The sequence below is a fragment of the Crotalus tigris genome, unplaced genomic scaffold, assembly GCF_016545835.1.
Source record: "Crotalus tigris isolate CLP2741 ecotype Arizona unplaced genomic scaffold, ASM1654583v1 scf7180000024375.2447938, whole genome shotgun sequence".
Classification (NCBI taxonomy): Eukaryota; Metazoa; Chordata; class Lepidosauria; order Squamata; family Viperidae; genus Crotalus; species Crotalus tigris.
The window spans coordinates 1,721,829-1,737,071 of NW_024100545.1; the positions used below are offsets into that span (position 1 = coordinate 1,721,829).

Sequence of the window (15,243 nt, forward strand, 5' to 3'; positions counted from 1 at the left end):
TTATGATTATGGTATTATTTTTAATTTAACGGTGTGAGGAGAAATCTGGAAGATGCTTTACACCAGGGGTGTCAAACTGCCAGCCCGTGGGCTGGACATATCACCTGGAAGCTGCACCCACCCCATTGTAGGCAATGGCAAAACCGTCCCGATACGTTGCGCGACATCACGTGACATCACGAGTTTGACATGCTTTACACTCTATGGCTGAGTTGTCCATTATTGCAGGAAAAGCCCAAGCGGTGTGTTGCAGACACCCTCTTCCTATTCCAGTACTTCTTAGTGGTTTCCCAGTAATGCCTCCTCCTGGAGGTAGCCCAAAAACTTTAAGACCACCTTTAGTTCCTGGTTGCTTTTTCAAAGAAAAGTCTGAATGTTCACTTAGATGGTAGAGGAGAGCTTCAGAAAAAGGCAGGAGGCCTAAGCACTGCCACTCACTGAAAGTGCAGAAGTTACTATCATCACCCCTCCAAAGTCCAAAAACAAAGGCCAGTTGGACCACTGCCCATCAAATGTTCAGGAGCTGAAGAACAGTTTCCCATATTTCTTCTTCCACATCATGGAGAAAATCTATCAATGTGGTCCCTAATTTTGATTGGGAGCCACCCAGAGTTGGTGGAAAGATGGCCAGCTACAGGTGTTTTAAATAAATAAATATAAATAAATAATGACTTGATGGCATGTAATCAACATCCTCTGCAGCTAAGTTGAGTGATGAACATTGAACACAGCTACAATCTCGCTGGCATTGGGACAAGTGGTTCTTCAGTTTGTAGTAAACACAGATCTGCTTAGACATTTGCTTTGCCATTCAGGAATCTTTGCTCCACTGAGTTTTGAGCAGCTTGTGGTGATTGCCGTTGCTTCCCTTTCTGCCACAGATGGTAGATCCCAATCTTTTGGTTATAGCTTACCCAATAAGCTATACCAGCCCCAATGGCAATCAGCACCACCGCAGCAATTATATAGCCAATGATATGGCCAATGGATTGAGAAGCTGCGAAAGGAAAAACACGAATGCATTAAAATTTGGCATCTACTAGTTCCATAGCAGTACAGTTCTACCACCTAGGCAGTAGTAGTAGCAGTTATTTTCAGGCATGGTACATAATAATAAAATACACCATCAACAATTTGGTACAATAATACAGTACATTCCAATCTGAGAAACAAAATATAAGGCCGCACTAAGCTAATGGTCCACAGCACGTAAAACCATCATGGGGACTTTCATTCAAATCAAAATAATAATTCTGCATGAGGAGTCAATGCTTAAGCATTGACATTTTGAAAAAAGACAATGAAAGTTGGTTCCAAAAAATTGGCAGTGGCTGGGAAAGAACTCTTAAGCATGATATTCCTACTTTAGTATAAGGAGGTATGAATCAGCTGGGATTTACAGGTAGTCCTTGCTGAACTTATATTTGTTCAATGACTATTCAAGTTATGATGGTGCTGAATGAGGGGTGCTTATGAAGGATTCTCATACTTGTGGCCATGTGACCCTGAGGCCAAGTGAAATGATTTGTATGTTCAGTAACCAGCTGACAGTTACAATGCTGTAGGGTTCTACAGTCACATGACTGTCATTTGCAACCTTAACAGCCAGCTTCTGACAGGTAAAGTTAATTGGGAAGCTGGCAGGAGATTGTGAATGATGAATATGTAACTACGGGATGCTGCAATCTGCAGGATTCTTCTAACAACAGCAAGTGGAACCAACATCATGTTTTACAACTGCATGACTTAGCTACAGAGTTCCTGGTCCCTGGTTAGTGAAGACTACCTGTATTGATACTAGAGCCACAAGCATTTTTTAAAAGAAACATTGGGTGTGTATAAGACCAGAGGAATTAACATCAGCAATTTAAACTTGAATAAACACCAGCCAATGTAGGAATTAGGGATAGTTTAAACAATGTCCAAAATGGTGTGAATTCTGGAAATGGATCTGGTGACAAAGCGAGGAATCAGGTAAATCCATACTGCTCCAATCATCCAAACATGAGTTGATTGACTGCTTTGCTGTCTTAGTGGTTGGGAACCAGTGGATCCTACAATCATTGATTAAATGAAAACTACAAATGTGGATCATTTTATTGATGAAGTTATTTAAAGAATGTCACTCATTAATGAGATAAATAGGTGTAAGATCACTGTAGTTTTGATATTACTAAGGAAACTCAGGTAGGAAAATAATGATGGTTCAAGGAAACAAAAATAGTGGATAAATTGGGTAACACCAGAACTGAACATAGGTGATTTGCGTTGGCCACCAGGAGATTGATTATAACATGTCTAAATCAGTTGGATAGAATGTCTTACATGAAAACTCCATTGAAACAAGTATGTGAAATTGAGGAGGAAATTGAGAAAAAGATATATTCTCCGAGGAGTTTTGAAGGAAAGATAATGGGCAAATATTGAATGTATGAAAGAGCTAAGAGATAGGAGTTTTTTTTTCAATAGAGGATGCAGACAGACATGTGTCTGATAAATGGGCAGAGAGTTACAGTACCTGCCAGCAGATGAAAAAAGCCCCCCCCCAAAAAAAAGAAAAAAAGAAAAAGAAAGTAGGGATGAATATAGGAAAGAGAAGGAATGGAATAAGCGATGATACTGTTTAATACTATTAATGCTGAATATCTGCAACATGTCCTTCCAGGAAATGCTTCTTGCTATATTAAGATGTTGAAGCAGAAGTATTAAAGTGGAAATGTATATATAATAGCTTAATTGCAAAACCTGATGAAGTTAGCTAAAGATTATTGGAGATGAAATTTAATAAAATGTGAAGGCACAGGTTGGAGAAATAGATATAAAGATAATGGCAAATTATTGGAGGACAATTGAATGAGCAGGATGAGGGTTGCTAGCATGGACAGAGTTTCTTCACTGTTTCACAATGAATCTTTGCTTAGCACAAGAACCTTTTCAATTTTTCTTGATTGGGCTATAGATGGAAGGCCTGTTATGGTCAGAATTTTTATCAGTTTGTTTCACTGGGTTAAGTCTATAAGTCACTACTTGAGAACTAAAGATAAATGCAGATTTGGTTGGTAGTTACAAGACTTAAGACTGTGGCCATTCTTGTCATTCTTTAGGTCAATAGGTTAACTTACCTTCAACGTGTATGGTCACATCTCTAGCATCAAAGCCATACTGGTTAGTAGCATTGCACTGATATATGCCATTATGCTCTGTCTGGACCAGCTGTGGCTCCCCAGTGTTATAAGACTTCCCATCTTTCCAGCATTGAACAATTGGTGTGGGATTTCCCAAGGCTGAGCAGGTAAATGTTGTCGTACTTCCCTCCTCCCAAGTCAATGTCTGGGGACAGTTGGAGTCATCCATTTGGGGCCCATCTAGAATGGAGAAAGAAATGTGGTTAGCAATAGTGGCAAATGTGGTTAGTTTCACTGGTAATAATGGATGAAATGAAGCAACTATGTATTGCAAAACTGGAGAAGCGTTGGTGATAACCTACGGCAGTTTATACAATGTGCATTCTCAGTGGATCCTGGAATCTATAAGGATACCACCATGCTCCTTCACAGATGGAGCATGGTCTCCAAATACAGAAGTTAGCAACTAGTATCAAAGTTTGGGAGTCCCAAGGCTAATTTGCATAGACCCCCATCTTGCAGATACTTTGAAGATCCTTAGTATGCTTCCATTATCTGCAGGACCCCCTTTTCCTAAAGACATCTACCCATCCTTCCAGATCAGATAAAGTGAGCATGCTCCCAGTCCCTTCCCCTAAATATTGCCATCTGATGGACTAGGAACCATGTCTTTTCCATGGCAGCCCCTGTCATCTCTCCCCTATAGTTCAGCAGGCCTCTACTTTCCTAGCCTGCCAAAAAGCACTAAAAACCCACAAGTGCTGGGATAAAATTGGATGACTGCACATTAGAAGTTTGACTTGGCACCAGGTTTTTGTTGTTTTTAATGTTCTAATGTGTTTAGTTTTATATTTTAATATGGTTTTATATGTTGTTTGAACTTTTGATTGGGAGCCATTCAGAGTTGTTTTTAAATAAGTAAATAAATCCAAGCCTCACGGAAAAAATTGTCTTATCCTTAGAAATTGCTGGAATCTATTTTTACCTGAGGGACAATTAAATCATAATATTTGAAGTCATGAACACTTTGAGTATCCTGCCATTTTCAAAATTATAAAAACAACCATAGAAGGATTAAGTCAGGACTACAAAGCTGGGGGGAGGAGGGGCAAAGTTTTTTTTTAACTCCTCTATATGATTTTTCCAAATGGAATACTCAACATGAATTTGGTATGGTTCTCCTTTATCATTAAGTCATTGCTTTGGGCAAATGGAGAACATAGCACAAGGGAGGAGGATCAACCACTGTTTTTATTTTTTAAAAAAATTATGGAACATTTGAGTATCACTCTTCTTAGGATGTCAGAATAGGATAGAAATTATGCAAATTTTGCAAATTTTCCAAGCACTGCTTCAAACACCTCTTTAAAACAGCACAGGCTCAGGTTCCCATTCTGGATCAGGAGCTTATAATGACTTACACTCATTCAGTCAGCCACTTTTTGAAATTAGGATGGTTCTGAACAAAGAAACATACAATTTGTATCCAGTTATGGGCTTTGCAGGGCCCTTGTGGTCATGTAATAAAAATTTGGGTGCCTGGCAGTCCACCAGTCCTTATAACCAGGAACACTGCAACTTACTCCCATCTGCCTGCCTTCCTCCCCACATCCCGCCCAGAAGCCTTGGGTCTGCTTTCTGTCCCATCACACCTTGCTTCACTTATCTCTTCCAAAGACTGCTTTTTCTAAAAGAGTGCGCAGCCAATACAACATGTGCCCTTCCTATGGAGACTGCCTTGCACCGTTTGGAAAATCACACCCTTCTGAGAGATCGCAACAATAGCAGCATTTCCAGAAAGGCAACAGGCAGCCTTTGCCTCACATCAATTGGGTGTTCTTTCAAAAAGGAGTTCTTCAGAAGAGGTAAGTGGATCAAGATGTGACAGGGCAGAGAGGAAGCCCAAGGCCTGAGAGATGGAAGGATGGAAAACAGATCGTAGACTGTAGGATCTGTGGGTGCAAGTGTGTCTCAGGGGGTAGGCCATGTCTGAGCTGAGCGGTACTGCAATATGGGCCTGGGCTTGCATAAGGCCTCTCCCACAACCTGAGACAGGCCACACTCTTCTTAATGACCATAATGGGAAAAGCTGGGAATGTAGTTATTGAGCAAGACAGTCACATGGGTGCCTCTCTTAATGACCACAACAACCTATGCTCCATTTTGGCCGTAAGTCAAAGACTACCTCTATTCCTGATTGACTCATGAAAGAACGGATTCATTTTGTGCAAATATAAGACCCCATGCATCAAGGAAGTCAAAGTATAGTATACCACAGCCGAAGCCTGAAACACATCACCGAAGCAAGTAACTCTTCTTCATACAGCCTTAATAGATTTAAATAACCAGATAGGTTGAGAATATAAAGGAGTATAAGTACTTCCAAGAGTATTGAGGAAAATCAGAAAATGTATTACTAGTTTGTGATACATTTTCTGATTTCCCTCAGTACTCTTGGAGGTACTTACCCCCGTTATGTTCTCAACTTAAAGGGATATAAATATTTCCAAGAGTACTGAGGAAAATCAAACAAATAAATAAATAAATAAATATCAGAAAATGTATTACTGAAGTTTAAAAGCATAACTACCCCAATGGGACATATTGCTTTGGATGTCAGAGATTAATTCTCCTGATGGCACCAACCTACTAATCCATTTGCCACTTTGTCAGCCAGCCTTGCATTGGGTTTCCTACCTAGTTCATGGGAATGATATCAGGTTCCCCATAATTAAACTCAAAAACTAATGTACATATTCTGTAACTCTAATTGCAACAATAAACTTGCATCTTCAGAAATTAGGTGGGAGGTCCATTTGCTTTGAAACTCCTTTCTGAGGCCAGACTGACCCCAAACTTGTTGGCCTTCCGGAAGGGCCTGAAGACAGGGCTCTGCTATCTGGCCTGGGGATTTGGGAAGAGGGATATGGAGCTATTAAAGTAACTGTATTGTTAGAGAAACTGAGTGTGCTCTTTCATGTATTTTTAGTGATTTTTATTGTTTTTAATGATTTTTCTTGTTGTAATTTTATTACTCAGTTATACTGAATTTTTTATCTATTTGTTAAATCTATATAACCACCCAGAGTCACAGAACTAAGAGAAGTAACGATATAAATTTAACAAATAAACAATAATTTCCCAGCACATCAATAATTAGAAGGAGAAGAACACAGTGTGAGTTCCTATAGGAAAGGAACCACTGGGTGATAGAAGCAACTACTCATATGATCCTATTTCCCTCCCTCTTCTAGGATGCAGAGCCCTGGGATTACATAAAAGTATGCAATGGCACCCAATTTCCAAAATTTATCCTAGCTCCGTGGTGGCGAACCTATGGCACGCAGTGCCACAGGTGGGATGCAGAGCCCTCTCTGTGGGCACGCATGCCATTGCCCCAGTCCTAGGCCTTCAGCTGGGTTTTATAAAACCTTTTTGCTTTAGGCCTCTGCCACCGTGTGCAACAAAAAAAGGTTCAATCAATTTCAACTTCTCGCGGGAAAAAAAAAATCTCGCAAAGTTGGAATTGAACTTTTTAGTCCCACCCAGTCCCACCCAGTCTGTCGTTATTACTGTAGCCACATCCACCCAATGGGCCACGCCCACCTAATGGGCCACCCCACCCAGCACCCAACGATACTTAAGTGGGTTTTGGGTTGCAGTTAGGGCACTCGGTCTCTAAAAGGTTCGCCATCACTGTCCTAGCTGCAAAATTTGTTGGCACACTATTTGAAGTAAAGATTACTGAATCTCTAGGAATAAAACATGAAGTGTATTTTTTTTCCTACTCACAGAAGACAGTGAGATTTTGAGATATGTTTCTTTCCTTGGTGTGCCCATCAACAGTCAGGATGACTTGGCAGATGAATTCCCTCCCATTATCCTCTTGTTGAGCGATCACTGCATGCTGCAAGAAAACTTGATCTACGTTGCCGGATGCTAATATTTTGGTAGCATTCCTGATCTGCATTTTAAAACCAGGGGAAGCACTACCATCCGCACTACATGTAATGTTCACCGTTTGACCAACGGCGATTTCTGATCTGCCAATTTGCAAGATGGGCTTTGGTAAAGCTGTGAGGGAATAGAGCAGAGCAGTGATAATGGACTTAGATGGTTATAAAATGGTTAATGAAAACTGTTAAAACAAATGCTGGCTAAAGGTTATGTCTCCCCCTCCTGTCCTAGATATTAAAACTGCGATTAAGGACTAGGATAGAGGAACCCCAAGTTCAAGTCCATCTACAATCATAGAGGCTTAGTGAAGGACTTTCACCTTCACACTCTCTCTCAGTCCACATTTATCTCAGAGTTCTTGTATGAAACCTGGCTAGAGGCCATATTTTAGAAGTAGCACATTTGGAACAGCTGGATACCAGATGTTCCAAAGAAGTGAAATGGATGAAAGTGGCTGTTTTCTTCAATTTCTGCATTCTCTATTTGGTTAAGACATGTGGACCTCTTTAAATAAATATTGCAAGTCAAAATGCAATACAGTAAAAACAAATCAATCATAACTTGTAATGGCCTTTATGTCTAATGGCTTTATGTCAGATCTAAGCTCTGTATATATTTAACCTAAATAAGAATATTTTTTGGTTCATCCTAAAATAGTTGTATTGGATCTCAATGAAAATAGAACAGATAGATAGATCTGTTCCATTGGTTTCAAAGGGCTCTCTCTCTCTCTCTCTCTCTCTCTCTCTCTCTCTCTCTCAAGCTACTTAGACTGATCCAATCCATTACTAAAGTTTTGCTTTTCAAAATAAAATCAATCTAACTTCTAACCTCTTCTAGGTTTGTTCAAATAGATGGAAGAAAACTCTTCTAAATCTGTCTGTGTTAGTAATTACAGATAGGAGACTCACCAAACACATTCACCATCTTCGTCACGGTTTTGGTCACTGGCCCCAGAGAGACCTTGCAGATCAACTCTTGATCTCCAACTGAGGAAGAGGCTATCACAGCCTGGGCACTTGCCAAGCCCCCCATCACACTGATGCTGTAGAACATGGGTGTCAAACTCTCCACATCACGTGACGTATTGTGATGTATTGCGACTTTTTTCCCATTGACGGAGCTGTAGGTCAAAGGTTCCCCTGCAAACCACAGATCAAACATGACTTCATCAGCTGGGGAAGCCTCAGGCGCATCACACATCACTTCCATCACGGTCCCAGCTTCTAAGAACAGGCCAGCATGGAGCAGGGGAGCCTTTGCAAAATCTGCCAATGAAGTAAGAGAAATCATATCAGTTATCGCAAAAGAAATCACAGCCACAATAGTATTCTCTCCCTAGCCTCTCAGGAGGTGAGCGGTAGGGCAACTGCAGAGGACATCAAATCCATGCAAACAAAAATCAAAACAGACCAACTTTTTTCTCACCCCTCACCCGGAGATTTAGCATTGTCTAGCCACAGGGTGCAGTATGTCTAATTCAGAACCGGGGCAATGGATGGGATCTCACCAAAAGTCCATAATGATATGCCGTGGGAAGTATTTTTTAGGAGTGGTCCTCTTGGTCTCAGATCCAGGGATGTTTGGCAGGTGATTGTCTTGTTGTAGTCATTTTGCTGAGCTCTAATGCCATGGTTCACCACAAGAGGACCAGCTTTGTCCTTTTCAAAAGTCTCTACCAGAAGTTGCTCTTCCCCTTTCAGCAAGGTTATGGTGAGGTTCCGGATGGGAGCTACACCAGAAACCCGGCATGTCAAGTTATACAGCTTTCCCACTTCCATTTGTGGTACTGGATCCAGCTCAACACTGTCTGGAGATTCTGAAATGAAATAAAATGTTCTGAATCAATTTAGTTTGATTAGCATCTGCTAGAAGTGATGAACTAGCAATAACATGGCTCTTCTGTTATTTATTCTATGGCAATTAAGTTCTCTATGCCTAAGTACATATTCTCCAGCTTGGAAAATACATATATTTTCCTGTATATTCTAAGTAAAACTTAGATCTCTATATATTTATAAGGGATAGTGGATGGTACGCCCTAGCTTTCTCCAAAGAAATATCTTGTCTCTTGCCATCTGAATATTCTACTTCTATTTGCTCGCCTAGTTAGATAATTATTTCCATCTTTTGCCTTAGCTAGGTGCCTGCATTCTTCCTAGGAATTAATGTAGCTAATCCTTACCAAAATATAGCTTTCCTCTGTCAATTCCCCAACACTTGATCACATATTCTCTTCACTTATTTTCCCCTAAACACTGTAAACTATGCAATTGTGACCTGTCTTATTTTCCCAAAAGGAGTCCAGGGGAAGAGAGGAGAGAAATGTTGAAGAGTTAAAAATGTTGCCTAAGAAAGCCTCCCCTTCTGGGTGGCTTGCCATGGTGGGCCCTTCCTGCTGCCCTGCATACCAGCTTCATGTATTGCTTCACTGTTTTAACTTTGTGGTATGCTGCTCCCACTTTTAGTGGGATGGGTAGCTATGTAATTTTGATAAAGGAAATACATCAATTGCAGCTGGGGGAGAACAAAACTCTCCTGCATAAGTATCCCAGATTGTTCAATAAAACTTTGTTAATTGCTTTTATTCCAGTTTCTGTTGTCCATTACTTGGTTATTTGACCACTTCAGCCAACAGTGCTAAGGACTGATTCTACCGGACTAAGGGACTCTTTTGTGGCTTCCTGTTGAATTTAGATGCCCAATATTTTTTCATCTGCTGTTACAGTCATCATGTGACTTACTGTAAGTAGTAATGGTTGCTTTTGCAGATTTTCCTGAGCCTTCCTTAGTATAGCACAAGAGGCTACTTTTCCAGTCCCTGATGTTGGAGACACGGAAGGCTTTCCAATTGGATCCAATTCCAATGATTTCCCTTTTGAAGGGTGATTCAAGGCCAATCGCTTCTGCTTCCGTATTGGCGCTGCAGTTTATCTGAAGCGAACTTCCAAATTGCACCACAGGATTTTCCGGCCAAATTCTCACAAAGTCTTCCTCTGCGAATCCTCAAATTAAAAAAAAAAAAAATACAACTTGCATAAAAATACAGTTATAAAAAGAATGGAAAGGGCTTAAAAGCAATGAGATTTAATTTTCTAGTATTAACTGTATTCACCATCCAGAATCACTTTGGCATTATGTGCAGCCATATAAATATAAAAACATAAATAACAGGCATTAGCGAATGTGGCTGAATAAAGCAGGCAATAAAAGTTATGTTATTCAAGTCTGTCTGTTAAGGTCAATTAGACTTCTGAGTGTTGTAAATGAATAGTTCTCCTGGATTTGATGAGATCGTGAAACAAAGACAAGTCTCTTATCTTCAAAAATGCCACTTTTGCCCAGTCAGCCCCAAGAGATTGAGCAGCATCTCTCAACGTTAGCTACTTTAAGATGTGTGGACTTCAACTCCGCAAATTCTGGGAATTGAAGTCCACTTCTTAAAGTGGTCAAGATTGAGAAATAATGGATTAGAGAGAAGGGGACATGCGCAATGGCCATCATATGCCCCTTATGAATATGAGAGGTCACTGTGTTGACAAAACAATTCTCTCTTAACGTTACTTAGTTGCTGTCCCAATTCTGAGCAGGAATTAGGACATAGCATATCTTTCCATAACTAAGAGCTATATTTGTTGTTAACTGCGAAGTTGTGTCCGACCCATCGCGACCCCATGGACAACGTTCCTCCAGGTCTTCCTGTCCTCTACCATCTTCTGGAGTCCATTTAAATTCACACCTACTGCTTCAGTGACTCCATCCAGACATCTCATTCTCTGTCGTCCCCTTCTTCTATTGCCCTCAATCTTTTCCAGCATCAGGCTCTTCTCCAGTGAGTCCTTCCTTCTCATTAGGTGGCCAAAGAGATCAACCCCGACTGCTCTTTAGAAGGCCAGATCCTGAAGTTGAAACTCAAGTACTTTGGCCACCTAATGAGAAGGAAGAGCTATATATTTCCTGCCTTTTCTTTATTATGAATATCAGGAACCCAGTTCTTTGATCAATACCAAGTTATGTCTCATTTCCAAAGACTGGTAAAATTGCAGGAAACCATTCAATATTTGTTCTAACTGCTTTATTAGGGAGGAATTATACTCCTCTTGGGAGGACAATGTGTAGGGGGAAAGATCAAACTAAGGAAGAGATCTGCCTTCCCAAAGAAGTGAACTTCAGAAATTTCAGTCCTTGCTGTTGCACTATTGATATTCCAAAAGCAGAGACACTTTTAATCCAAAACTTTCCATTTCCTCTGACACATCTCCAAAATAAGGGGAAAATAGACTGAATTTGAATAAGTCCAGATTGCTTTGGAATCTGAGAAATCCCTCTATCCCTGAACTTTCTTCTCTAGCCACTAAAAATATTGCTGTAATCTTCACAAGTGTTTTTCATTAGTTCATCTAGCACAGTCCCTGCACTCTTGAATGCTTCAGCAGAAATCTCCATGGGGGTGGGAGTGCGGTGCCAAAAAGTAAAGATGGCAACCTTGGCCACGCGATCAAAGCTTTACTCCTTTTTTAAATGTACCATTGTTCTGACTGGGAATTCTGGCAGTCTCAACACCTCTGAGTGTGGCAGATTGGAGAAAGCAGTTCTGATAGTTCAGCAAAAAAGGTTGTAGCCTACAGAATGTGGAAATCTGTTCCTGTAAATTTTGGAGGCATTGCCTTTGGTGATACTTAGAGAGTCACAATCACTGAATTACTTCACTGCTTGTGTTCAGATGTGACTCAGGAGCTTCAAGGCTTCTTTTTCGCTTTGCATAATGATAAGGTACCTGTCTGTCTAGGATTAATTGCCACTCCTTTTCCTGCCTGTGTTAAAAGAAATATAGCTCCTTTCCAGAAATTGCACAACTGAAGAATGTCCATTTAAAGAAACCCTTGAGTTATTGGGCTGCAATTCTATGCTTTATTGTTGTCCCCCCCCCTAAGCTCACAGATCATCTTGAATCAACATGGGAGGGGCTGCTAGATGTCTTATCTATGTTGCAACTTGAGAAGGAGACTTTTGGCACTCTCCTATCTGAATAATCTTGCCAAGGGAATAAAAAGCGACCAACATGCAACTGAAATGCATTTCAGCAGAGACAACAAGCTGGGTGGGTTTTGGTAGCTGTGTTTCATAGGAATTCTCCAGAATTCTTACGCAACTGCGGATGGAAAAGTTAACCCTACATTTTTCATATTTTTCTAAACTAAGTCACTCTGTCTAAATCTCACTGTCAAGGAATTTCTTCTTCTAGGTTGTTTCTCTCATTGATTACTTTTCATCCATTGCTTCTTGTCCTGTCTTTTGTTGCTTTGGAGAATAGGTTGACCCATTCTTCTTTGTGGCAGCTATTGGAACACTGCTATCATGTCACACCTAGTCCTTCTTTTCATTAAACTACCAGGGGTAGGCAATCTTGGCTTTTATGACTCGTGGACTTCAACTCCTAGAATGGCTGGCTCAGGAATTCTAGGAGTTGAAGTCCACGAGTCATAAAAGAGCCAAGGCTGCCTACCCCTGAACTAGACATACCCAATTGCTGCCACCGTTCTTCATATATTTAACCCTCCAGCTCCCTTATCATCTTTGCTGCTCTTCTCTGCACTCCAGAGTCTCAACATCTTTTTTTTTATAATATGGTAACCAAAACTGGATGCAATATTCCAAGTGTGGTCTTACTAAGGCCTTATAAAGCGGTACTAATACTTCACGTGATCTGGATTCTCTCCCTGGGTCTGCTTTGACTTTTTTTGGCTGCTGACACACACGGCTGGCTCATCTTTAAGTGACTGTCCACTAGGATTTCAAGATGCCTCTCACACTTACTGTTATGGAGTCAGGTTCCATCTAGTCTAAACTTGTACATTTGGTTTTTCTTGCCTAAGTGTAAAGTGCATTTTTCTCACTATTGAACTTCATTTCATTTTGTTAGATAGGGCCCAGTGTTCAAGTCTGTCGAGATCCTTATAGCTCTTGAGCCCATCTTCTGGGATGTTGGCTATTCCTGCCAGCTTGGTGTCATCTGCAAATTGGATGCATTCCCCTTCTATTCTCTCATTTAAATTGTTTATGAAGATATTGAAAAGTACTGGCCTAAGACAGAATCTTGGGGTATCCCACTACTTACCTCCCTCCATGTAGATGTAGTTCCATTGAGGACTATTTGTTGAGTATGGTTTGTCAGTCAATTACAAATCCATCTGGTGGGGATACTATCTATGCCACATTTTTCTAATTTACTAATAAATAGGTTGTGGTCTACTTTTCAAATGCCTTACTGAAATCCAAGTATATTATGTCCACAGCATTTTGCTGGTCCACTAATTTATTCACTTTGTCAAAGTGAATAAATTTAGAGTAAATTTAGGGAGTAACTCTAGAGAGGAATGTTTGTTCCTCCTCCAGCAAAGCCTCCTTTCTCAACCCTTTGTGTTATTTTCTGAATCAACAGTTAACTGGTGTCTCTAAGAGACAAATTTAACTTACATCTACAAGAAAACACAAGTTGGAGAAGATAGGTCATTCCCCCGTCCTCCCTAATGTCTGGCCAGCACTCAAGGTATGGGCTTCAGCATCTAAATATTGTCCTACTGTTCTTTAACCAGCTGAGCCTGCAATAAAATCTGTATTCTGCCTCCACAAAGAACGTGATTGATTACCAAATAATATTCAACCCACCGTGTTTTCATGGGAGATCAAATGGAAGGAGATGGAAATATCTGAGTATTTTAGGGTTGATGGGAGAAACCTCTTGTTTGTTTCCTTCTAACAAATTGATTGCAGGTGCAAGAGTTCAGGGAAGATAAGTAAGAAACCTTATTTATCAAGCCTTCAGGTTGGGCAAAGAATTAAAAGACCAGAGGGAATGAATGTTTAGGACAAACCCTCTGCAATTGCTGTCTCCGAAACTGATTTGGGGAATCACCTAATTTTTTAAGATTAAAAAGTCCCATTCTTGCTCTTTTCCAGGAATAGGTAGAGAGAAAAGAAGAAAATTATAACTTTAGGGCAATAAGTGAACATGAAGTTTGTATACAGGAGTGTGCCTTGTTTGGACTAAAATCTGCAGTTTTCTTGGCAAGGTTTTGCGGATTTGCCCTTGGGCAATGTCCTAACTAGTAGCCCATAGAATGCCTGGCCCAAAGTCACCCAGTTGGTTTCATGCCTAAAGCAGAATCAGAACTCAAAGTTCTCCAGTTTCTACATCAAAGTAGCTCTCTAGTGTGCGGTTTAGATAAGCCTTAAGCGGCGCTGAGGTTTGATCCGAGTTCATTCTATGTATTCATTTCTAACGCCAATCCTCAGACTTATAAAGTAACTCTGCAGCCTGAATGAAGGGTACAAAAATCTTCCTGATCAGAACCAGCTGTTTCCGGACCGGTCGGGAGCAGAGGGTTGTAGGCAGAGGACCCAGAGAGGCAATTTCCCTCATCAAAACCTATAGATCCCACATTCCACCGGTGACAGATCTCCTCTCCGAACTAGGCGCTGAAAGTTTGGAGGAAGATACTGTATATTCTGAAAAAAAAACTACCGCTCCCTTACCTTTTCCAAAAGCCCAGGAGCCCAAAGCAAGGAGGAAAAAGACGGAAGGCCGCTGCATGATGATCGGAGCGAAACTCAAAACTTAAGAGGAAGGCGTCTGCGCGGGCGCCAAGTGGCCAAGTGGCCCAAGACCACAAACTCAAAGGCTGCTTGCTGCCGCTAGATCCACACGCAACCCGGCGCCTGAGCCTTTTTGCCCGACTAGACGCGTCGCTCCTCCTATAAACGTTCCGGGAAACGCCTCTTTTCCCCACGCAGCCCTTATGAGGGTCACGGAAAACCCCGATCGATTTCTTACTTACTGCCCCAAGCACCTCAACCTCCGCGTGGGGCTGGGGAAAGTTCCAGCCACGGTGACACGCTCCCACGAGGCGATGCCCCGCCCCCGCCGAGACCATCCGCTCAAATGATGAAGGACCGGAGTTTATTTGAGTGTTTGTGGGTTCATATAGGTATCAAATGTTTAAAAACCGCCTGTTTACTTCGCAGAGGGACTCTACAGTAAAAACATTACAACACAAAGTATATAAAATTTACAATTTAAAAAGTCAAGGATGGATTAAAAATTAACATTGAAAGTTTATTTAAAAAGGGAGGGGAGCTTTCAGAGCGATAACCAGCCCCA

The 15,243-nt window shown here is 41.0% G+C and overlaps 1 protein-coding gene across 2 annotated transcripts; it reads right to left on the bottom strand.

The window, feature by feature from the left end:
• Nucleotides 1–14,965, bottom strand: LOC120301291 (intercellular adhesion molecule 5-like). 2 transcript variants are annotated; one of them, XM_039328338.1, is made up of 7 exons: nt 14,619–14,962; nt 9,827–10,087; nt 8,593–8,901; nt 7,994–8,350; nt 6,918–7,199; nt 3,123–3,365; nt 1–997 (listed from the first exon to the last, which is right to left on the bottom strand). In XM_039328338.1, the coding sequence occupies exons 1-7, from the start codon at nt 14,674–14,676 to the stop codon at nt 792–794; spliced, it is 1,716 nt and encodes a 571-aa protein (XP_039184272.1). In that variant the 5' UTR covers nt 14,677–14,962; the 3' UTR covers nt 1–791. The 2 variants fall into 2 exon arrangements, with proteins under 2 accessions (XP_039184272.1, XP_039184273.1); XM_039328339.1 differs by lacking the exon at nt 6,918–7,199 and having other exon boundaries at nt 14,619–14,965.
• Between the last annotated feature and the right edge of the window lie 278 nt (nt 14,966–15,243).

Excerpts from the sequence above, each read along its gene's own strand:
- LOC120301291 (XM_039328338.1), bottom strand. The coding sequence starts at position 14,676 with ATGCAGCGGCCTTCCGTCTTTTTCCTCCTTGCTTTGGGCTCCTGGGCT. Across the intron at positions 8,351-8,592 it reads CATATCATTATGGACTTTTG|ATTTTGCAAAGGCTCCCCTG; the intron begins GTGAGATCCCAT and ends CTTCATTGGCAG. Across the intron at positions 7,200-7,993 it reads GAAGATGGTGAATGTGTTTG|CTTTACCAAAGCCCATCTTG; the intron begins GTGAGTCTCCTA and ends ATTCCCTCACAG.